Raw genomic sequence first — 23,548 nt, forward strand, 5'->3', positions numbered from 1 at the left:
AGCACCCCCAGACCAGGAGACCTAGATAAGAACTGGGGGAGAGAGCCCTCGGAGCCCTCACCATGAACTGTGATGAGAAATCCACAAGTTGTTTTCATAAACTGCAGCCCAAAGTCCGGGGGTCACATCACACGTGTGTTCTGAATCTCAGTGAGTGGGTTCACGTGAGTCACCAGCATGATGCTCAGAGACCGCCGGCCCCAGAGCAGCTGTGGTCAACGGTGCCTGGCACCTTCGCTTAACCTGGGAGTGCAGACCATGTGACCTCTCGCTTATCTGCTGGCAGCCATGTGGAGTGGCACAGGCTGTTTACTGTGGGGGCTTCCTTGATGCTCTGTGGACAGCTCTCTGTCCATCCTGTGGTCCCCTCTCTCTCCACCACGCCCGCCCAGGTGAGCTCGGTGTCTTGTACCTCAAGTATCCATCAGGTGTTCCAGACTTGGGCTAGTTGTCCTGGGTCACAGTGAAGCAGCTGCGAGGAAACCCGTGGCCTCACTGACCTCAGAGGCCGGTGACTGCACCACTTTCCCCTCTTTGGTACCTGTTCATCCCCTGCAAGCAAAATCTGGGGTCCCCCACCTCCCCTGCCGGTGATTGATTGTCAGCTTCTCTCACGGATAAGGGGTTGGAGGTTCCCCGTCTCCTTCCCTGGGAGCTCTCCATGAAGGACTTGGGCACAGGAACTGGGGGGGCACTCCCCAGCCTGAACAACTTGCATGTGGGAAGTCACTGTTCCTTGACCTCCTTTCTGGAGATCTTCTATGCTGAAAGCTGCCACGAAGCCACTGCTGGCTGCTTTTGAGAGCCAGGAGCACAGAGAAGCACAGGTGTGGGTTGCAAGCCTGTCTGGATTTTTCCAAGATCTTCGAAAATTCAGGTGAAAGACATGACACATTTCACCTCTGAGAAGAGGGATGCAGTACTGTAATTGTGTTTTTGTGCTTTGAAGAGTCATCTTTGCCCCATTCCTTTTATTAAACAAATGTGATACAGTGACAAAATTAAATACTCCTTTCCCTCCTTTCTTTGCAATGAGGAAGTCTGCCCTTTATTTCAAAATTCAACTTGCAGAAATGGATTGAACTTGATAACTTGCCATGCATCCATAAAAACTGTAAAATACAAGAGGCAGTGTTGCTGGAGTAGCTGTTCTCATTTCCTGGCAGTCATTACATGCTTCCAATACAAAAACATTTTTCTCTTAACTATCCTTTCTGAACTCAAAAATGGGTTTCCCTCTGGCCCCTGATATTCAATTACCACCTCGGGAAATGCACAGCTATAACTGATGATCCCTTTAAAATGTCCTGCAGCTGCCACTCTCCCCCATCCCTCATCTTTGTCCCGTTCCCGTCATTGAACGTTATGTTGCCAACGTATATTTTATAGGGTGACCCTGACGGGTGTCACTTTGATACTGTGCAGGGATAATAAGATTGCACACACAATGAAAGGCCAATAAATAGAAAAATGTTTACGAGATGGAGAATGGCGGTTTTAACAGTTTTATGGCTTTCTTTTTTCCCCCTCACTCTTCTCTCTCTCCCTTTGCTGGCAGAATTGTGGTTTTGTTACAGGAACTAGAAAACATTAAGAAGGGTGATGCTGTGATAGAACCAACGGCAGTGAAATCCCACTTGCCCTGTTGCTGAACTCCAATAAAATAAATTCAGGAAATAATGAAGTATTCAGCTTGTGGGAAAGAAAACTGATTTCAGTGAATGAATTCTTGAGGTTTTACAGAGAAAACAAGATTCCTGGTGTTGACATTATTATATTTAAAATGTTAACAAACAGTAAAGCCAAAAATAAAGTGTCGTCCCCCCACCCCCGCCAAGGTGGGCAATTTGGTGGGGGCCTGTGTTAAGTGAAAGCCCATCACGTGGCTGCGTTAGGACTGCCTGGCTTCTGTGCCAGGGACTGGTGTGGGCCCCACACATGGCTGGGAGCCCTTCGGTTCAGTCGGAGTTTAGACCCAATTGGTGATGGTCTTGATCTGTGTCTTCAAATCAGTTATTTTCAGATCTGTTATTTTTTTGTTACTGTTTTTTGTTAAGTGGCAGTACCTTCTGCCTGGTGCTCAGTTGATAGATAGCTTAAAAAAAAAAAATAACTACATTAAAAAATTACTTATTTGGGACTTCGTGGTGGTCCAGTGGCTAAGACTCCATGTTCCCAGTGCCTGGGGACTGGGTTCTGTCTCTGGTTGGGGATCTATATCCCACATGCCTCAACTAAGACAGGGTGCAGCCAAATAAATAAATACATTAAAAATTATTTATGTAAATAGATACATTAAAAATTTATGTATGTAATTTTTGGCTGTGTTGGGTCTTCGTTGCTGCTTCAGGGCTCTCTGCGGCTAGCAGGGGCTACTCTCTGCTTCTCTTGTTGCAAGCACAGGCTCTAGGGCTCTCAGGCTTCAGTAGTTGTGACTTATGGGCATGTTTGTCCCATGGCATGTGAGATCTTCTTGGACAAGGGATCAAACTCATGTCCCCTGCTTTGGCAGGAAGATTCTTTACCACTGAGCCACCAGGGAAGCCTAATAGATAGATTTTTCTAATGGAGCTGCTTGGAGAGGAGCAGCCACAGTGTGGAGGTTCAGGGGGTCGCATCCAGGAGCCGTGAATCACATCTGTGGTTTTGAGCGCCATTGGAGGTCGTCACTGCTTTACTTAGATGCTTCTAGCTGGAGCTGGTTCAGTCCTTTACTTAGACACTTTAGCCGAAGCTCATTTTGAGAGAGGTTTTGTTACGTGCGCAGAAGGGCCCCAACCTGATCTAAACTCAGACTTCCTTCTAGAGGAAGAGTCCAGGAAGGACTTTAGGATGAAGTGGCATGCGATGACCCCTTGCTTGGCACATGTCCATGACATTTGTAGCCTAGAGCTTGAAGTGGCCAAGGACTTCTGAGCAGGAGCCACTGGGTGGCCCAGGTGTGGTGAGCAGGTCTGGAAGGATGCTCATGCCCATGGCCTCCATCGAGAGTCCAGGGACAAGACTTCGAAGAAGTGGAGTCTGTTCTTGAAATGTGTGGGAAGGCAATGCCTCTCTGGGCTTGTGCACACGTGCCTGCCATGTGTGTCTCTGACCTTGGTCCCCCAAGAATCGCTTCAGGTGGGTACGGTACTATAATTCATGGGTGCTGGGGTAGGAAGGCTGGCTGCCTGTTGTGCTCAGGGATGCACAGTGCTCTTTAGCCACCACTACCCAGGGTCCAGTTAGTAGGTTTAAGATACTATTGAACTGAGCTCTTTAGATAAGAAAGATAACCCAAATTAAAGCCTCAGACTTCAAAGATTATTTCCCCTTACTTCATAGCAGAGTGATTAAGAGCATAAGACTCGAGTGAGACCCCCAGGGCTGCCGACTGAAGCTGTGACCAGTTTCCTTGTGGCTTGTCATCTTATTTATAAAGCAGGGATAATGACAATGTTAGGGCACTATGACGACTAAACATACGAAGGTATGGAAAATGCATGTTTATAGTGCCTAGCCATCGTTATTGTAGATTCGACAACAGCCCAGTAAAAGGGTGATGAGTTGGTCTGTGGATAAAGCCACTGGTGAGGAAGTGGGGGCACTGGGTTCCTAAGCCCGTCCTCTCACCAGCCGTGATGCCTACCCGAGAGCAGTCAATTGCAAGCAGCTGTGCAGGTGCAAGGATTCTGTCTTCATCGGACCGTGGGAAATGAAAAGCAAGGACACTGTAGTCAGTTCATGTTAACACTAGATATCAAATTAAGGAACTCTAGTTTAGAGATTGTCTATCTTACTATACTTTTTAGAAAAGATAAAATGTCATTTCTTTTGTGAAATAATGTTGAGATCAGGTAGTTATTTTTAATGACCTTACCTGGCAAAATAAAATGTTAGCAATCTTGTGTCCATTTCTCAAAAGCTGGCAGTGTTGCTTCCATTTCTCTAAAGTTTTATGCTTTTAGTGTTCACTTCAGGTAAATTTTAGTTCTCAGAAAATACTCATTCCGTCAGCTGTTTTTTGAACACTCATTATGTTTGAGGTGGTGCCCCAGACTCTAGGGTGGGCCTGCAGATGGGGTGGGTGTAGACTTACCGCTGGACAGGCTTGTTTGTGGCTCCAGCCCAGGTGAGAGCCCGTGTGTACAGGACAGAGGAGTGGGACAACGTCTGTGGCGGCCGGAGCCCTGAGTGGTGAGGAGGACTCGGGCAGACGTCAAGAAAACAGAGCAGTGGGGGTTCACGGGGCTGCGTCCTGCCGGCAGAAAGAGAGCACTGAGGAACGTGCTGGCCGTCCTGTTTGGTGTGAGCCAGAGATAGTGCGCTGTCTTCTGGGGACAGAGGGAGCGCCTGGGGGAGGCTGCGAAGCAGCCAGGCATTTCCCTGCAGGCCTTGAGGCGCCTTCGGTGATTTGGAGGCGGAAGTTGACAAGATGAGAGGACTGGCCTGGTCTCTGTGTGGGAGGGGACAGGCCAGCCTGGGACCTCAGATCTGAACATCCGAGGGAAGGTGTGGGACCAGAGGTGGGAGCACAGGTGGCCACATCAGCAACTGAAGCAGCATAAAGCTTAGGAAATCTCATGGTTTTGAGTTTAAAAAAACCTTGGCTTGTCCCCTTTCCTTCACAGTGTTCAAATGTAGCGGTGGTAATTGTTTTAAAAAGAAAGAAAAAAAGATTTTTCCTCCCCTTTACCCTGCAGAGTTGGGATTTACGAAAAGGGCAGCGAGAGTGCCTGGTTCAGGAGTGTCTCCGAGTGTCTTTGCGTGGCCTCATCATTATAACCAACTAAACCTAGGAGACCTTCAGAGACTTCCAGAGTCTTCCCTTTCCTCCCTTCCCTTTGTCTCCAGGAGAGGAGCTGCACCTTGGATAGCAGGAGAGGGTATGGAGGGTCGGGAGCCTGCCCCTGGGCGCGGGTCTTCCTCGGTGTGGCCACGCGGTCAGGTGGCTGTGGTTCTGCTGCACCTTCGAGCCTGTCATCTTCCTCCTGAATGTACCCCAAGACCACAGAGGTGGAAATACCCGTCAGCAGGAGAGCAGGCTGACAGTGTCCAGGCTCCTTCAGGGATGAGGTGATCTGGTTGGTTAACAAAAGCAGGAATCAGGAGAGCACTGCTTTAATTACCAGACTCGTTGCTGGAAGAGGAGCAGTTGCCTGCTGGAGAGAGAGCGCCGAAAGCAGCTACCCGCTGCACTCAGTGGATGGTCCTTCCCCGTGCCCGGCTCTCACCTCAGCCCTTCTGTCGTCAGGTCCCGTCCTGGAGTCCTCAGGGAGCAGGAGAAGAGTGACCTGCATGAGAGTCTGTGCCAGGAAGTTTTACAAACTGGTTTCACTACCCTTGAATCAGTCAGTCATTGTTGCCAAGAAACAGTGCAGCTGTAATGCACAGGCAGAGGTGGCTGTGGAAATCAAAGGGGTTAGAGCAGCTCTTCCCAGAGGACATCCCAGGCAGGCTCCCTGGCTCCAGCTCCAGGGGCCTCCCTGTCTCTTCCTGAGGACCGAAGCATAGATGCTTCGAGGCTCTGTGCTGTGTGCATATCCTTTTCCTCCTGCCACCCCCCCACCCCCGCCCGCGTTGGGGCCTTGTTTCGTCACCAGTCACTGCTTCCTGCACCTTCTCCTTGCAGAAACACAACTTTTTTTTTTTTTTTTTTTTTTGCTTTTTGCTTTTAAGCTTTATATCTCTGTTCTGTGCAGAAAGTAAGTGGTGAGTTTCTTCACCCTTTTTACCTGGACCACCAAAGAAGGAGCCAGTCCATGACTGAAGGGCATTCTCTAAACAGAAGTTTTAGCAAAGAAACGGCTGCTCTGCTTCTTACTGTCCGTTGGCATGTTGACTTGAGGCCTTCTGTAGTGATCACTTAACTGCAGTCTCTGTGTGTACTCAAGTTAAAATATTTAGCATCTGAACAGTTGCTAATAGGTCTTAGAGAAAGAAGAGAACTTCTTCTAAATGTTCACTTTCTGACCCCTGCAGTGGGGTATGTCAGTGGCATGTTAAGGTCACTTGCCATTTCGTGGCCCCTGTCCCACCACGCTGACTGTGGGCCTGGAGGTCAGAAAGAGGCTGTATTTTAATGCCCTTCTCAGGAGCAGCTTCCAGGCCTGCCTCCCCACTGCTATCTCTTTTGCTCCCCCCACTTCTTAGTGTAGGCAGTGTTAAAACTTCGGTAAAGAGGAAATTCCTTTCCGCTCACAGCAGAAGGGCATTTGTGGGTGGCTCTACTGGGAACCTTCTGGGGCTGGTGCTGGGTTCTCCCTAGTGTGCAGGGACCTGGGTTACTTCTTGTCTCCTGTACCTGCCCTGCCCCTCCCTGCATGTACAGAAAGGAGGACACTGGTTTTCCAAGGCCCTCCTTCACACAGCTTAACAGAAGACCAGTGGTCAGCATTGTTTCTGCTGATTCATGGAACCATGTTGTGGGAGTGGAAGAGAAAGGAACACTCTCTGTACCCTGAGCTGAGTGCAGGGTGTGCTGCATATCCCCTGCAGTGCTGCATGGGTTATTTATAAAAGACTGAGGCCTTCCTTGGCTTGTAAAGAGAGAACCTAATTGTAGATGTCAGCCCTGGACTCTGAGCCAGGGTCCCTGGACCTCTTCTCCCACCACCTTGGGGTGTTGAGACTTGTGTGGATTATTAGCAGTAATAATTTTGTTATAATCACAACAAATTGGACTCAATCTTGGGTGTGCCCTTAAGCTTCAGTATTGGGGTGAAAAATAGCTGACTGCCTTTTTCAGCCTGTGCACCAGCCTCCCAGAGGGCCTGTGTCTGAGGACTTAGTGCCGGGCTGAGGGGGGGAGAGACCCTGGGGCTGGGGAGTGTGCTCCTTGACGGTCTTAGAGACAAACAGGCCCCTGAGAAGGAACCTTTGATACTGGCAGTGCCTGTAGCACCTTCCTCTTAAGTGTTCTGTCTGTACTTCTGCTTCCCCAAGGTCCGTTAACAGAGAACACACGTAGCTCATCTTACTTTAGAAAAGAGATTATCCTTTTATTGTACAGGACAGGTTACAGGCTCTCCTCTCCTGGCTTAGCAGTACGATGGCTGAATGAGGGAAAGGAAGCAGCAGCTGGGTTCACGGGCAGTGTTTCAGCTTACCAACCGCCTGTAGGTAAACTGACCTGGTAAGGTGGTTTCCAGCAGCAGGATTGTCAGCTCCCACTCCAGCCCGTGGCCCACATCCAGTGGTGTCCATTCGGGCCCTGGAACAAGTCTCCTGGCTTATCGTCTCCCCGCCACCCACCCCACCTCGGGTAAAGCAGAGCTTTCCTGAAGTTGGTTCACATCCGAGAAGCTCCTTGTGAGAGGTGATCGGACAGAGGCCACTGAGCCACCCCAGCCCTGCGCTTCAGCTGGTTGCCCAGGGCAATGCAGGGAGGGGAGCCTGCCCTGATGGTTTTTTGTCCAGAGGGGTGGGGAGCGGATAGGGTGTGGGGAGAGCACAGAAGTGGAGCCATGATTCCTCCTCGTGATTCCCAGTGACCAAGCCTTGGTTATAATGCATGCCTGTGACTGAGCCTCTGTCTGCCTGACTCGTTTCTGTGTCTTGGTTTCTTTCTCTCCCCCAGGCCCCCGATCCACCCAGACAGAGTGCTGCCCTGAGCAGCTTGTTTCTTCCCTTCTCTTCTGTGCCTGACACTCCCCGCCCCCGGTTTTTCTCTTGGTGGAAACTCAGAAAGACCTAATACAGCTAGTTTTCTAACCCCCACAGAAGACCTGCTGTATGGGAACCTGGCTCAGGGAGGAAAGTGAGTCCTTAATCTAGGGCCACATGTCTCATTGCCAGTGGCTTTCTGCATCTGACCTGTAGGATACCCCGCACCCCACCCCTGCAGCAACAGAAAAGGCAGGGGAGTTGGAGAGGGCGAGTGAATCTGCTAAATACAGACCCGGGCCATGAACACTCCTCCCGCAAGAGCTGCAGCCTTGACGGAACCCCTGAAGATGACTTCACCCCTTCTGCTGCTTTGCCCAGGCACTAGACCACTGCCCCGAGATGAGAGGCGTGTTGACTATGAGGCCTTGTTGGGAGACGAGCTGAGAGCACTGGGGACAAAATGATCATTACGGGCTATTCATGTCGACAACATTTGTGCCTCTGTGTTTGCTTGCAAGCACAAGCAGGAGCTAATTTGCAAGGCTGCCTTTGTGGAGCTGCCTTTTGATCAATGATTGCCTGTGTTAATGTTTCAGTAAGCTATTGATTTCTGCAGCAGCTTTTGTTCCCTGAATTTATGTGCAGTGGGTCTCCACAGCACACGCTATGCATGTTTGATTAAAGTTCAATTGACTTCATTCCTGGGGAGGCCTCGAGCTGCTTCACTCCTGTTTGTAGAACCAGAGCTTTCCCCGGCATGCTCTTTTGTTTGTGCTCAAGACCTAGCCACCCATGCAGTCACCAGTATGCTGCTTCTAATCCTCCTAGATTTGCTCCATTCCAATGTTTAATCCCTTCCTAGACATTACAGTGGATGAAAGGCAGCTAATAAAACCTGGTCTGGAATTTTTTTCCCCCCAGTCAACTTGCTGATGTGTATACCATATGGATCATAAAAATGCACTCAGAGGGCACAGGTCCAGTGAGTTTTGACAACTGTACACATCCATGTGATAACACCACAGTCAATTTGTAGGACAGCCTCATCACCCGGAAGGTCTCCTCAGGTCTTTTTACAGGCAGTCGCCCACGCCTCATGCACCAGACAGCAGACAACCACTCATCCTGCCTGGGCCCTTCCGTGTGGGCTGCTGCCATTCAATATGATGTCTGAGGTGCTCCCGCTTGTTGTAGCTCTCAGTTATTTTTACCTTTTTACCGCCAAGTAGCATTCTCGTGAGTGGGTGTACCAGGATATGCTTGTCCGTTCTCCCATTAAGGTGCTGTTTGGGACTTTGAAGAGTGAAGTGTTTATGAGTATTTGTGTAAAAGTCTTTGTGTGCACACATACTTGTATTCCTTTGGGGTAAACACTTAGGAGTGAAATCTTTGCTAAGCCATGCGGTCCATGTTCAGCTTTCTGTGTGTTGTGTATTAGTCGCTCAGTCGTGTCCGACTCTTTGTGACCCCACGGACTAGCCCGCCAGGCTCCTCTGTCCATGGGATTCTCCAGGCAAGAGTACTGGAGTGGGTTGCCATGCCTTTTCTCCAGGGGATCTTCCTGACCCAGGGATTGAACCCCCGTGTCTCGCACTGGAGGCAGATACTTTACCATCTGAGCCACCAGGGAAGCCCATTCGGCTTTCTAAGAACTGCCAAAAGAGTTCTGCAAAGTGATTCGACCATTTTACATGTCCACAGTGGTATTTGAGATTTCTTGTCACTCCCCTGTCTTCCCTGAATTTGGAAATTGATATTCTTTCATTTTACCACAGCAGTCCTTCAGACTTGGTCATTTTGATCTTTGATACTCAGAAGATGGCATCTGTCCCAGGCTCCTTGTTTACAAGCTATTACTTAAGGTTGACATAAGTTGACACTTATTTTAATGTTAGGTGTGTGTGTCCCGATCTCTCTCATGTACTCGGGGAGGACCAGTGCAGGGCTCAGGTTGTGAACCTGGGCTTTTCCTGAGTCTTTTCTGTCCGGCATCCGATGTTGGGCTTGAACTCTGGCTTCTCCTGTTTGAATCTGCAGGTTTTACCATTTCTTAATACCATTTGAAACTCGTTCATGTTTGAGAAACAGAACTGATCCCTTGTAACCATGAATTGCAGACTAGGACTGCCCAGAACTGTCAGGGTGACTTGTTCACAGCCTACAGGTCAGACTGAGGTGTGGCAGAGACCTGGTGATCGTGCTTCCCCTCCAGGTTTCTCTCCCATTTTTATTTCGTTTCGCCTCCTGCAGCTTACCATTTCCCCTCACGTCTCAGACCTGTCCCTGGGCCCCTGAAACAACTTCCACTGAAGGTAGAGGTGGGAGGAACAGGAATTCTTTGGGTTTCTCATTCTTCTTTCCAGCCCTGGGACTGGGCTGTGATTTACTGCACCAGCTGCCCTTCTGAACTGACGAGGCACCTGCAGCTCTGACAGTGTTTGAAGGGTGACAGTGACCTGCCTTGGCTTCTGGTCTGTTTCCTCATAGGAAAACTGGAACCAGGTCACTTTTATGTCAGCACAGATCTCTTAATCGTAGTGGATTTATGAGTTTGTGCCCTCCAGCCAGCCAACAGCAAAAGATCAGTATAGATAAATGTCAGGAAGGTAGGAAGTAAGAGGCAGGAGCCTCTCAGGAGGTATCTCAGGTCGGGACCTCAGAGGCTCAGGACGCTCCCCTCACTATGGGGACATTGGAGGCTGTGTTTGTGGACTAACATGTAGTAGGCAAACAAGGAAGAAATCCAAGGGCAGTTGCTGCATTTTCCTGTTGTTCAGGTACCACTGTGTGGAACTGGAAAGAGGATGGGGAGTGGCTTACTTACTCCTGGGGGTGTTTTCAGAGAAACCGCATGTGACTGGGCATCCATTGGTCACGGATGTGTCATGGGGTACCTGCACTGCTTTGTCTCTTCAGTCTCCTCAGCATTGGTCTTTCCAGCTAGATCTCAGGTCACTGGTGGACAGTCTTTGCTTTTCCTTTTTGGCTCCTGCATTCACAAAGCGGAGAGCCTTCCATGAGGCAGAGTGGGCCTTGGGCAAGTAGCTCCAACTCTCAGATGTGGGGACCCTCCCACGTTCAGGAACACACCCCAAGATAGGGTGCTGACTTTCCACAGTAGTGATGTAATAGGGAAGATCAGTGTGATCGAGGCTCTCTGATCTAGGCACACTGTTTTAACTATTTTAATTCCAAGTAGAGACACTTTTTCTTAAAGCATAGACCCCAAAGATACTGGTCTTTCGTCAGCCAGCGTTAGTGGAACATGCCATTGCTACCCCCAACCCCCATGTGCATGTATATGTGTATGCACACGTGTGTGTACAAGTATTTGTGTGCGCACATGTATTCTGTACATGTGTGTAGGTATGTGCATATTGTGTGTATGTACATGTGTATACGTGTGAACGTATGGTTGAACCCCTTGAGGCTGGGAGTACCGCAAGTGCCCTTTATTAAAAAGTTGCATTGGGACTCATTTCTGCTGGCTTTGTTTTCAAAGCTGTCTTGGCTCTGTTTCTTCGGGGCCCTGCGTGAAAAGAGGAGCTCCTTTGGCCTTTACACAGCGACCTCATGACACGTGGTGTCTCCTCTGCCCAGCACCACTGTCTGCCGCATCCACTCTCAGTCTTTTTGCCAGGCCTCGGCTTTGCCATCAGCACCCTGTGCTGGCTCATCCGGGGTGGGCATTGGGCCTGTCTGGGGGCTGTATAGCACTGGACTTGGGCTCTCTTCTTCCCAACCTCCCTCCTGGCCCCAGTTCCTGCCACCTCAGTCGTTTGCTTCAGTTGTTTCTGGAATGGTCTCCCTGGCTGGGCATTTCCATGTTGCCCCGTGTGGATTCACCGACTTGGTGTGCACAGAGATGTTCCCTGTGTGCACTCGTGCACACTCACACATGTACATAAACACATAAACACACAGCTGGAGGACAGGGGTTCTCCTTTCTGTCGATGGTTTGTTGATGCACCTCCAGTGCTTAGAACTGCTCATAGTAGGCACCCAGCAGATACTTGTTGAGTGAATAAATGTTCTTGATGTCTAGAAGTTATGCTCTGACAGGCTGGCAGACAGGCTCCACTGGCCCTTTGCACAGACTGCTCCATGGGTGTGTCTCAAGTGAGCCCAGGCCTCCAGGGCTGCTGTGACAAAGCCCTGATAAAGGTTGTGCGTCTGCCTCACAGCCAACCCTTCTCCTGCAGGGAGAACTGATCACCTTCTATTACTACTGGAAGAAAACCCCAGAAGCAGCCAGCTCCCGGGCCCACCGCAGGCACCGTAGGCAGGCCGTGTTCCGGAGGATCAAGACCCGCACTGCGTCCACGCCTGTCAACACGCCCTCCAGACCCCCGTCCAGTGAATTCTGTAAGTGGGGGCTTTGCACATGCCGCAAGCTTCCATGTCCCAGCTCTGGGTGGGCCTGCTCTCACAGCTGTCCTTGGCAGAGCTCGTGTTGGGACGGGGGTGGAGGGGTGGTGATTTATCTGCATGCATGTGTGTGTGTGTGTGTTGCAAAGACTGATCTAAGAGTTTTAGAAACTACTTGTGCATATAGATTTTTCTGAAACTTAATATCATCTGTAAGTCCTGGCCTTTGCCTGAGGCAGTTTTTGACTTTGGAGGATGATCTCCCTTAGCAGACAGTGTACTGCACTTGTGGTCACAATACAGCCAATTTAACATTTTCTTCTTCCTCCTACTTTTGTGAGATCCTCCTCGTGGTTCCATGTGACCTGCAGTCTGATATGACAGTGAAGGCCACACATCTTAACCTTTGAAAACTAGATTCATAAAAAAAAAAAAGAAAAAAAAAGAAAACTAGATTCATGGCTTGTGATCCTGTCCTCACCCAGGGCACTCAGCCTGAGGGTCACAGACATGGCTTATGCAAATTGGAAACAGTAGGCCTTGAGGGCACTGGGCCTTGATGGAGAGGAAACCCCTCAGAATGTCAGGAAGGGCATCATGGATGCACTCACCCTGTTCAGATCCACCATCTGTGGGCATCAGTGCCAGCGTCTCCAGGATTGAGGGGTGACAGTAGACCTCCAGAATGACAGAGCAGACTGTTGGGTACCACCCCTCATACACGAGTTCTTCATTCTGATGACTGGCCCTGAGAAATTAAAAATGGTCCTTTGTGAACCTACTGAGCCGCTCTGACTGTTGGCCCAGAGCCTGGGGCAGGTCAGAGGTAATACGGGGTCCAGTCTTGGCCCAGCATGATGGTGTCTCCCCCACCCCTTTATGTGCCCATCATGCCCAGTGGACCTGAGTTCTGCCAGTGAGGATGACTTCGACAGCGAGGACAGTGAGCAGGAGCTGAAGGGCTACGCCTGCCGCCACTGCTTCACCACCAGTAAGTGGGGCCGGTGGGAGGGGGGGCCTTCGCTGGAGCAGCCAGGCTCGGGCACTTCCTGGTTCTGAATGTCTGGGGAATCGAATTGGCGACTTGATCATCTGCATTGTCTTCAGGGTTATTTAGAAAGTGGAAGATTCCTGTTAGCAGTCAGGCTGGAGCACTGACCAGGGGCTGGGACAGACTTGCTCAGGGTCAGGGCGGAGGTGCCTGTGTTTCCGGGGAGCCTGCTGCCAGCTCATCCTGCCAATTCATCCTGAGATGGGGTGGGGTGGTAGACAGTCCTGAGATCCTCTCCTTCCAGGAAGAAGCAGGGCGGCAGCACCTGAGCTGTTGAGTGACAGGTGTTGGCCGAGGCCAGGGCCACGTGGTCCTTGTGGTACCAGCATCAGGCAAGCCCACAGAAGGGCCTCCCTGCTCGGATGTCTATACCCCCAGACCTTGGTGTCTGAGGTTGTCAACCACACTGCCGCCCCTCCCCCCTGCAGCCTCCAAGGACTGGCACCACGGGGGCCGGGAGAACATCCTGCTGTGCACTGACTGCCGCATCCACTTCAAGAAGTACGGCGAGCTGCCCCCCATTGAGAAGCCTGTGGACCCCCCACCCTTTATGTTCAAGCCTGTCAAAGAGGAAGACGATGGGCTCAGCGGGAAGCATAGCATGAGGACACGGCGGAGTCGTGGCTCGGTGAGTCCCTCGGCTAGGCAGCCTGCATGCATCTCTGGAGTCTGGGGCCGCATCTGCCAGGAGGAAACTGGGAGTGTTTCATTTCAGGCAGAGGAACAGACCCTGGAGGGGACATGCCTGGCCTGTGGGGGAGAGCTCTTGGTTCTCTCCTCCCTTGCATCTCCTCAGGGAGCTGGTGGACCAGCATGAGTCGTTGTACCCCCCCTCCATTCTGAGCCCCATGGCCTTGCAGAAATGTCCTCAAGGCCTGGGAGTTTTAGGAGCGGAGCTGCATTATTTGACAGCTCATCTCGTTGGGTCACTTCCCATCCTGTCACGTGAAATCTTCCAGTGTGCGTGTGTGTTTGGTGGGAGGAGCAGGCAGTTCCATGGAGCAGACGGAACAGGGGGAGTGACTTAAAGCCGACCTCAGGTGTAACATCACTTGGGCGAACCTCTGCCCCTCAGACAGCCCTGCCCACTTCCAGCTTGTGTCATTCAGGACAGTCCCTGGAGGAGATGAGAGCTTCGAGTTTAAGCTGAGAATCACTCTTTTCCATGTAAACTCACCCATTCACCCCCTTCTTGCTTCGTTCCATGTTGACTCCTGTGCAGTGAGGGACAGCCAGGGGTGCTTATGGTTTGCCAGGGGCTGGGATTTGACCTACTCTGGAGGCTCCTGCCTGGGAACTGGGCTCAGGTGGCCTCTGTGGGAACTGGGGTCGAGTCTCACCAGCCTCCGGTTGGGGTGGGCAGATGTCTACACTGCGCAGTGGTCGGAAGAAGCAGCCAGCCAGCCCTGATGGTCGTGCCTCGCCCATCAATGAAGACATCCGCTCCAGTGGCCGGAACTCTCCCAGCGCGGCCAGCACCTCCAGCAACGATAGTAAATCAGAGACAGTGAAGAAGTCGGCCAAGGTGAGCTGCCTGGAGGGCAGGTGGTAGGGGGCTGCTGGAGTCGGCACTCAGCTCCCCTGAGTCTCTCAGTCGTTCATGGAACCTCATGGGCACCAGCAAGGCCTTGCCTAGGGTTGCAGACTGGGGCCTGGAAAAAGAGGTCTACGTAATTCCCAGCACAGACCTATGGGGGCCGCCTCTGCCTTGAGTTTCCTGCCCTCAGATACTTGTTCCTTCCTGGCCCCACTGGCCCCTTCCAGAGCTTTCTTGTTTCTGGGGGTGGAGCATGGTGTAGGGGGAATCTTAAGTGGTTGTCACTCCCTGAGGTTGTCCAAGTGGTCAGCAAGTGGTTGTCACTCCCTGAGACTGCTGGGCCATCCCTTGGCCTGAGGCTTCTCATGGGCTTTCCTGCTACAGAAGGTGAAGGAGGAAGCCACGTCCCCTCTTAAGAGCACCAAGCGCCAGCGGGAGAAGGGGACCTCGGATACAGAAGAGGCCGACAGGGCTAGCTCCAAGAAGACAAAAACCCAGGTGAGGCTTGAGGCTGAACCATGTTGACTGCCCCCAGCAGCTCCTGTCCCTTGAGAAGCCCCCTGGGCTGTGGCCATGTCCTGCCTTCCAGGGAGGGGCCTAGAGCACCTCCAAGGCTGGCGAAGTCAGGGCAGGACCTGTGGTCCCTGCTTGCTGCCTCCTCAGCCAGACCTTGCTGTGTGGTGGGGCAGGGGGCATCTGGCTCCCCTTGACCTTCCGTCCTCCTTCTCTGACCCTAGGAGATCAGCCGGCCCAACTCGCCATCCGAAGGTGAGGGGGAGAGCTCGGACAGCCGCAGTGTCAACGATGAGGGTAGCAGTGACCCCAAAGACATCGACCAGGACAATCGCAGCACGTCCCCCAGCATTCCCAGCCCCCAGGACAACGAGAGTGACTCGGACTCCTCGGCCCAGCAGACGACGCAGCCCTCTGCCCTGCAAGCTCCTGGAGGGGCTGCCCCAGCCCCCTCCTCTGCCCTGCCAGGGACTGCCCAGCTGCCCACCCCGGGGCCCACGCCTGCCCCTGCTGCCCCCTCACAGGGGTCCCCCTCGGCCTCCCAGCCCCCCACGCAGCCACAGGCCCCCTCAGCTGCTGCTCCCCATGCCCACATCCAGCAGGCGCCTGCTCTCCACCCACAGCGGCTGGCCTCCCCACACCCCCCACTGCAGCCGCTGACAGGCCCGGCTGGCCAGACCACCGGCCCGCCTCACACCCAGCCTCCCCTGCACAGTCAGGGCCCGCCCGGCCCTCATGGCCTCCAGGCTGGGTCCCTACTGCAGCACCCGGGGCCCCCACAGCCCTTTGGCCTCCCTCCCCAGGTGTCCCAGGCAGCAGGCCACCCTCACACCTCCCTGCAGGCCCCTGCCCCTCAGTCGGCCTTGCAGCCCCAGCAGCCCCCCCGGGAGCAGCCCCTGCCCCCAGCACCCCTGGCCATGCCCCACATCAAGCCCCCGCCCACCACGCCCATCCCCCAGCTGCCAGCGCCCCAGGCCCACAAGCACCCGCCTCACCTCTCCGGGCCCTCGCCCTTCTCCATGAACGCCAACCTCCCGCCCCCTCCCGCCCTGAAACCCCTGAGCTCTCTGTCCACTCACCACCCGCCCTCAGCCCACCCCCCGCCCCTGCAGCTCATGCCACAGAGCCAGCCACTGCCCTCGTCCCCTGCACAGCCCCCAGTGCTGACCCAGAGCCAGGGCCTGCCCCCCACCGCCACCTCCCACCCCGCTGCGGGCCTCCACCAGGTGCCCCCTCAGCCCCCATTTGCGCAACACCCCTTTGTCACTGGGGGCCCCCCTCCCATCACCCCTCCGACTTGTCCCCCCACCTCTACTCCTCCGGCGGGATCTGGCCCCTCGGCCCAGCCGCCCTGCTCGGCTGCTGTTTCTTCGGGAGGCAGCGTACCTGGGGGGGCAGCCTGCCCACTCCCCACTGTCCAGATCAAGGAAGAGGCTCTGGACGATGCTGAGGAGCCCGAGAGCCCCCCTCCGCCGCCTCGGAGCCCGTCCCCTGAGCCCACTGTGGTGGACACCCCCAGCCACGCCAGCCAGTCCGCCAGGTAGAGGTCCCGGGAACCCAGGCGCGTCGAGGGAAGGGGTAGCAGGGGCCTCGCCTGGGACCCAGCGAGACACCGGGCCTTTTGTAGGTTCTACAAACACCTGGACCGGGGTTACAACTCGTGTGCACGGACCGACCTGTACTTCATGCCTCTGGCGGGATCCAAACTGGCCAAGAAGAGGGAGGAGGCCATCGAGAAGGCCAAGCGAGAGGCTGAGCAGAAGGCGCGAGAGGAGCGGGAGCGGGAGAAGGAGAAGGAGAAGGAGCGAGAACGCGAGCGGGAACGGGAGCGCGAGGCCGAGCGAGCGGCCGTGAGTCTGGAGGGTAGCCTGTTCCGTGGGTGTCAAGGGCTGGTCCCCGCGCCCGCCTTGAGTGGGCCACCCCTTTGCTATCTCTCAGCACCCACCTGCCTTACCTCTGTGTCCACGAAATGCTGATCCCTCTGGGCCCCAGTCCCCTGTCACGGCAGGTCTGAACCAGGGGTGGGGTGGGGGACCCAGTCGGTTGGGCCAGGGGCCAGGCGCCCACCCCTCACAGCCTCTTTCCTCTTGCAGAAGGCGTCTAGCTCAGCACATGAAGGCCGCCTCAGTGACCCCCAGCTTGGCGGTCCCGGCCACATGCGGCCATCCTTTGAACCCCCGCCCACCACCATCGCGGCCGTGCCCCCCTACATTGGGCCTGACACGCCGGCCCTCCGGACTCTGAGCGAGTACGCCCGGCCCCACGTCATGTCGCCCACCAACCGCAACCACCCCTTCTACGTGCCCCTCAACCCCACTGACCCGCTGCTGGCCTACCACATGCCTGGCCTCTACAACGTCGACCCCACCATCCGCGAGCGGGAGCTGCGGGAGCGTGAGATCCGAGAACGGGAGCTGCGGGAGCGGGAGCTGCGGGAGCGGATGAAGCCGGGCTTCGAGGTGAAGCCCCCGGAGCTGGACCCCCTGCACCCGGCCGCCAACCCCATGGAGCACTTCGCCCGGCACGGCGCCCTCACCATCCCCCCTGCCGCCGGCCCCCACCCTTTTGCGTCTTTCCATCCCGGCCTGAACCCCCTGGAGAGGGAGAGACTGGCCCTGGCCGGGCCCCAGCTGCGGCCCGAGATGAGCTACCCAGACAGACTGGCGGCCGAGCGCATCCACGCTGAGCGCATGGCCTCGCTGACCAGCGACCCCCTGGCCCGGCTGCAGATGTTCAACGTGACCCCGCACCACCACCAGCACTCCCACATCCACTCACACCTGCACCTCCACCAGCAGGACCCCCTCCACCAAGGTGGGTGCCCACCGCGGGTCTTCGGGGGTGGGGGGCTGTGGACCCCGGGTGGGGCTGCTGTCCGGAGCAGAGTTTGCAGCTCCTGGCACGTGTGGGGGTACCCAGCGTCCCCCCTGGCTCCACAGTCACCTGGGGCCCTCTGCTCGCCATCTCTTGATGAAGCTTGGGTTCTCAGTTCTGTGTCTGCAATGGAGCTGGGAGGGAGGAGGTGGCCTGTGCTCACTGTGGCTGCTTGGGAGCAAGAGGCAGGGCAGAGCCTTTGGGGCCACATGGAGGCAACTAGGACACCCCGGGGAAGCTGGGGGTTGTCATCAGTGCGAGCTTTTCTGCTCCCCCTCGGGGAACAGGGCTTGGGCTTCTGCCGGCTTTGAGCTAGCTCACCTGGCCAGGACCGCCCAGTCTTGTCCACTCCAGGAGCAAGAGCTCTGGAAGGCGCACTGGTCCGTGGCCAGGGCTGCAGGCTGGTCTGAGGCTGACACCGGCACAATTGGAGCCCCACTCCCTGGGCGACTCTGCAGACTGGCCAGACAGGGTTGGGGGGGGGGGTCAGGGCCTGCTGTGGGGGCCTGGGCCCCTTCTGGGCAGGGAGGGAGACAACAGACAGGGTGGGCCCCAGAGGGAAGGAGGGCAACCTCCAGTTTCCTACACACATTCCCAGCCCCACCTGACGCGGGAACCAGGAGCTGTCACGTTCGCCCCATGGTCCCAACCATCGTTTGTGGTTAAGCCCACTGAGGTGGGCCTCAGTCCTGCGAGAGGACAGGCGAGTGTTCTCAGCATGTTTGTTCACCTAACAAGTGTTTACTGAGGACCCGCAGTGTTCCCAGCACAGCTGTAGAAGCTGGTGACACCCCTGTTCATGTTCACCTTCCACTGGGGGCAGTCGATAAATGTGTCTGAGTTTGTGAGGAGCAGTTACTGTTCTGGAGGAAGACTGAGCAGAGAGCTGAGAGCCGCAGCGCTACTGTTGCAGAGAGGCATCTGGAGGGTGGGAGGTGTTGGAGCCAGGGAAGGAGCGTCCTCAGGCTTAGAGAGTGTGGGTGCAGAGGCCCCGGGGCCAGAGAGGGTGACTCCAGGGCACAGACAGGCGACATGCTGAGACGGCCACTGGGAGAGGCCAGGACTTTCTGAGACCCGTCAGGCAGCACCCACTTTGGTCCTGTGAGTGAAGAGCCAGGGAGGCAGCCTGGGGCAGTGGACATCACCAGGCCCAGGATGGGGCTGGGGCAGTTGGCTCCGGGGCGCTGCAGATGCAGTGTCCTTGCCAAAATGAGATTGGGGCTGCTAAGGAGACTGGGGAAGAAAGACATGGTCAGCTCTTCATTCTGTCACTTTCTGGAGCCCCATGCAGGTGCGGGGAGGCAGGGAGGGCGACAGCCACTCTGGGTTAGCAGGTCAGGGTTATTGATGGCCTGGTGACCAGAAGCCAGCTGTGGAGAGGAGGAAGTCGCTGTGAATACCACCCAGGAGGGGGAGCGGCCCCCGAGCCCTGTGCTTCTGCCCCTTTTTCTAGGTTCAGCAGGCCCCGTTCACCCACTGGTCGACCCCCTGACCGCTGGCCCTCACCTGGCGCGCTTTCCCTACCCCCCTGGCACCCTCCCCAACCCTCTGCTTGGACAGCCCCCCCATGAGCACGAGATGCTCCGTCACCCAGTTTTTGGTAAGAAGATGCCTGGGGAAGGAGGGGGCCAGGGAGGGTTGGGTCAGGGGTCTGATCTGATGTCCCGTTCATGCATTTACTCTGTGTTCAGCGCAGGCCTCTCCTGTGTGTGTGGGGGGGGAAGATACCTGGGTGCCCTGGGAGCCAGACCCCTGCCCCTGGGGAGCTGGGGGTGGGGCTGTAGATGCACAGCAGGAGCCCAGAGGGAGTAGGAGCATTGCGTGCAGGCAGCAGGTGGGGAGGAGGGGCCCCACGGGAGTTGGGGAGGCATGCAGGGACTGCACTTCCCTCTCCGCGGAGGCTGTGCTCTGCTGGTCCCTGCCCAGTAGGTGAACTCTTGATCCTCCCCTCGGGAGGCGCTCTCCTGACCTGACCTCCTTGACGGCCTCATCCCGGCCACTGCCTTGGCCTTTCTGTAGCAGAGGCTGTTTGGTGTTTGGCAGGCACCCCCTACCCCCGAGACCTGCCTGGGGCCATCCCACCCCCCATGTCGGCGGCCCACCAGCTGCAGGCCATGCACGCCCAGTCGGCCGAGCTGCAGAGGCTGGCCATGGAGCAGCAGTGGCTGCACGGACACCCCCACATGCATGGCGGCCACCTGCCCAGTCAGGAGGATTACTACAGGTGAGGCGCGGCGGGGCTGGGGGAGGCCGGGCCCCCACCTGCTCCCCACCCCATATCAGCAAGTGCCAGGCTGTTCCCCTGCCAGTCAGGGGACTCCTGAGGGCCTTGAGGAGGAAAGACAGCGGGGGGAGGGGGGCGGGGTTAGCAGTGTGGTGGCTGCTTGGGTGTCCAGACCCTTCCAGTTAGTTGCAGGCCTGATACCTATGACTTTTCCTTTTTTTTTTTCCTTTCTTTTCTAGTCGACTGAAGAAAGAAGGTGACAAGCAGTTATAAGTTATTTATTTGTTAACGCTGGCTGTGGAAACCCCAATTCTTGGGGGAGAGAAACAGGACTTTTTACATACAATAGGAGCTCTAAAAGCAAAAGGAATATCTTCTAAAGATTTCTTTATATATTTAAAAACCCCACAACTAAAAATGTATCAGCATACATAGTGTTCGTTTGTAGAGAGGATTCCTTGAGACTGGTTTGGGTCTCCCTGCATGACAGTCCCCCAGAAACTTAGTGAGTCCTGGACTGGACTGAACACCCAGAAAGTGCCCCTGCAGTCTTGGGGTTTGGCTTTAGCTTTCTTTTCCTTCCTTGATTTTTCTCAGTAGGTGCTAGATCCCAGTTCACACCCTTCAGTGCGTGCAGACACACTCAATTGCGTGTGTCCCAGAACCCACACGGTCTGCAGCATCTGAGTTTGGAATCCAAGAGCTATAATTTTTAAAAAATCTTTTATTTTAATACATTGTAGGAGATCTTCATAATTTGAGGAGGTTCTGTGCATGGCTTTTTACGTCTGTAAATAAATAATTTTAGAACAGCCTTTTTTTTTTTCCTTCCACGAACTACTATTCTGATCTATTTTTTCCAGCCATGTCACTAATTGTGAATTCCTACCAGCTATTGACAGAATACAGAGTTGATTTTTTAATAAAAAGTTATATATAATTATCCCTTTAATTAAAGGGAACAGATGGGCGTTACTAGTTACAAAGGGGCAGAGGAGGCTAGGGGCTTGGTTTGGGAGCAGCCAGGGGTTTGCAGGGACAACATTACAAGCCGTTTCTTTGTGTTGCTGCTTTGGTTCTCGCTCCTGTCTGTCCCTGGCTCGTGCTTTGCCAGTGGTGCAGACTGCGGTGAGCTCAGCTGACTCGCTGTGCCCCGGGAGCGCAGGAGTTGAGTGTCCCCCGTTCCGTCTCTGCGGGCGCGAAAGCACATGTTCCTGTGTGTCTGGTTGTAGATTTCCTTGTAGATTTCTGTACACGCTCATTTGATTGGTCTGGATGAACTGCCTTTTTTTTTCCCCTCCAAATATTTGGACTATTTCATAAACATCCTAGAAAATTGAAGAAAACAAATTCTCACTAAGCACGTGTGCTTGCCAAAGGATCTGTCAGAAGCCTGCTTTCTGGTGTGTGTGGTCATTTGGATCTCCTAGTGGGGAAGCCAGGCTGTCCTTGCCCCGCTCAGAGGCTGCTCTGGGGTCAGAGCATCCCGGAGGTGTCCAGTTGTGGGTGGCAGTCCTGTGTTGTGTCCTTGTATCACCATACTTGCTGTCCCGCTCTGCCTCATGGAAGCAGGACAGGAGTCGCGGACATAGAGTGGGAGGCAGGCTCCACGTGGGGGCCTCTCCAAGGGGACAGGAAGCCCGGAGCCTGCCTCTGCTCTTCAAGGTGCCCACGTGATGCCCTTTCTCCAGAACAGAGGGTAAGGACACTAGGGGGCCGTTATGCACCTGTTTATCAAACTTTCTGCCTGGACATGACCTTGTCTGTCCCTCTTCTCTCAGACCCTTGAGGGCCTTTCTTGCCATGATGTGCAGGGGCCACAGCCAAGAGTAAAAAGAGAGCAGGAGTCCCACCTGGGGTCAGCGGGCATGGAGCATGTCCCAGACCACAGAGGGGTCGAACGAGAGGCTGGCACTTTGACCCAGAAACCAGCAGGTATTAACTCAGATTCAGGTTCTGGATTCAGACCTGTGGTCAGGGCATTTCCAGTGTCTATTAAACCATGTTCAGTTTCAGTTGGGACAGATAGGGGGTTGTTTGGTCTGTTGAAAATGTTTGTAGTAGTAGGTTTTTTCTTTGATTTTTCTCTCATTCCATTTCTGCCTTAACTTTAGCTCCTTGAGGGGAGGCAGGCTCAGATGGAAACTTTGTCATCACTTTCATGGCCGGTTGGCCAGGAGCAGTCATGTTGCCAAGGCTAGCAATGTGCCATCGGGGCAGGTTCAATGCTTCAGGCTCCACGCCTCTGAGCCAGGCCCCTTCCTGCTGCCCCCGGCTCCTGCACGGACACCCCCGCCTGCCCACCCTTCCTGTTCTCCCTTTTGGTAGACCATGATGCCTACCGTTTAGTTACACCTTCTTGATCTCCTCTCTCTATCGTCCATTTTTCCAAAGAAGAGAGAGTGAAGTACTTGGGAGTCTGTATTTGAAAACTGTCTGAAGGCGTTTTCTCGTTTGGTTTTGGTTTTCTCCTCATGTCCCCAGGTGAAGCACTGAGATTCTTCCATTTAAAAACCCACAACCTGAAACCTTCACTGGTCAACTCCAGTGTGTGTAGGAGGCCCCAGACCTTCGTGGTGTCTTTGAAGCCCAACCCCCTGGTTTCCGTTTGGGTTTCCTGCCTTGGTTGGGAGTTGAGTTTTGCGTTTCCGTGTTTCACGTGTATCTTGTTCACGTCGTCGAGGTTGAGCTTCACTGCGGCAGCAGCAGAGCGGAGTGTACATTCTGATTTGCTACGTTTATATATATCTTGAAGCTAAATGTATATATGAGTAGTTTGCCATGAGATAACACAGTGTAAGCAGTAGACACCCAGAATTGTGACTTCTGTGTTCTCTCCATTTGAGTATTTTGTAATTTTTTTGAAATATTTGTGGACATAAATAAAAACAAGCTACACTACAGTGGCTGCGTGTCCTCCGTGGGCTGTATCTCTTTCCTGGGGTGGACAGGGGTGTCGGCAGTTGCCCTGCCCTGGGGCTCCCAGGGTGGGGAGGGGGCAGAGGGAAGGTTGGGTTCTTGGTGTTTCCAGCACACTGGCTTATCGTCCAGGACGAAGGGTCTCCGGTGGGCACACTGCCCTTGGGGAAGGCTTCTACCTGCTGACGGCCCGGGAGATTCAGTGACTCCCCAGGCACAATAGGCCCTTTGTTGGGGGTGAAAGGTGATGGCATTGGAACCACTATACTCTTTCTCAGATCCTCCCCCTACCTTCTGCCCCACACCTCTAATCTGTGGGCACCTTGATTGATAACTTAGTTGGTAAAGAATCCGCCTACAATGCAGGAGACCCTGGCTCTCCTGGGTCAGGAAGATCTGCTGGAGAAGGAATAGGCTATCCACCCCAGTGTTCTTGGGCTTCCCTTGTGACTCAGCTGGTAAAGACTCCACCTGC

General features: G+C 54.3%; 1 protein-coding gene across 6 annotated transcripts in view; it reads left to right on the forward strand.

The window, feature by feature from the left end:
• RERE (arginine-glutamic acid dipeptide repeats) overlaps positions 1-23,057 on the forward strand; it is a 407,198-nt gene extending 384,141 nt beyond the window's left edge. For 5 of the 6 annotated variants that reach the window (XM_065935816.1, XM_065935820.1, XM_065935818.1 and 2 more), the window contains 11 exons: positions 11,790-11,952; positions 12,854-12,946; positions 13,435-13,634; positions 14,370-14,531; positions 14,928-15,041; positions 15,281-16,596; positions 16,684-16,906; positions 17,150-17,870; positions 19,384-19,530; positions 19,950-20,154; positions 20,394-23,057. In XM_065935816.1, the coding sequence (XP_065791888.1) occupies positions 11,790-11,952; positions 12,854-12,946; positions 13,435-13,634; positions 14,370-14,531; positions 14,928-15,041; positions 15,281-16,596; positions 16,684-16,906; positions 17,150-17,870; positions 19,384-19,530; positions 19,950-20,154; positions 20,394-20,427 (3,378 nt within the window). In that variant the 3' untranslated portion in view covers positions 20,428-23,057. The remainder of the gene's footprint in view (positions 1-11,789; positions 11,953-12,853; positions 12,947-13,434; positions 13,635-14,369; positions 14,532-14,927; positions 15,042-15,280; positions 16,597-16,683; positions 16,907-17,149; positions 17,871-19,383; positions 19,531-19,949; positions 20,155-20,393) is intronic. The other variant, XM_065935819.1, reaches the window with a different exon arrangement.
• The last annotated feature ends 491 nt before the right edge of the window (positions 23,058-23,548 follow it).

Source organism: Muntiacus reevesi, chromosome 5, assembly GCF_963930625.1.
Source record: "Muntiacus reevesi chromosome 5, mMunRee1.1, whole genome shotgun sequence".
NCBI classification, from domain to species: domain Eukaryota; kingdom Metazoa; phylum Chordata; class Mammalia; order Artiodactyla; family Cervidae; genus Muntiacus; species Muntiacus reevesi.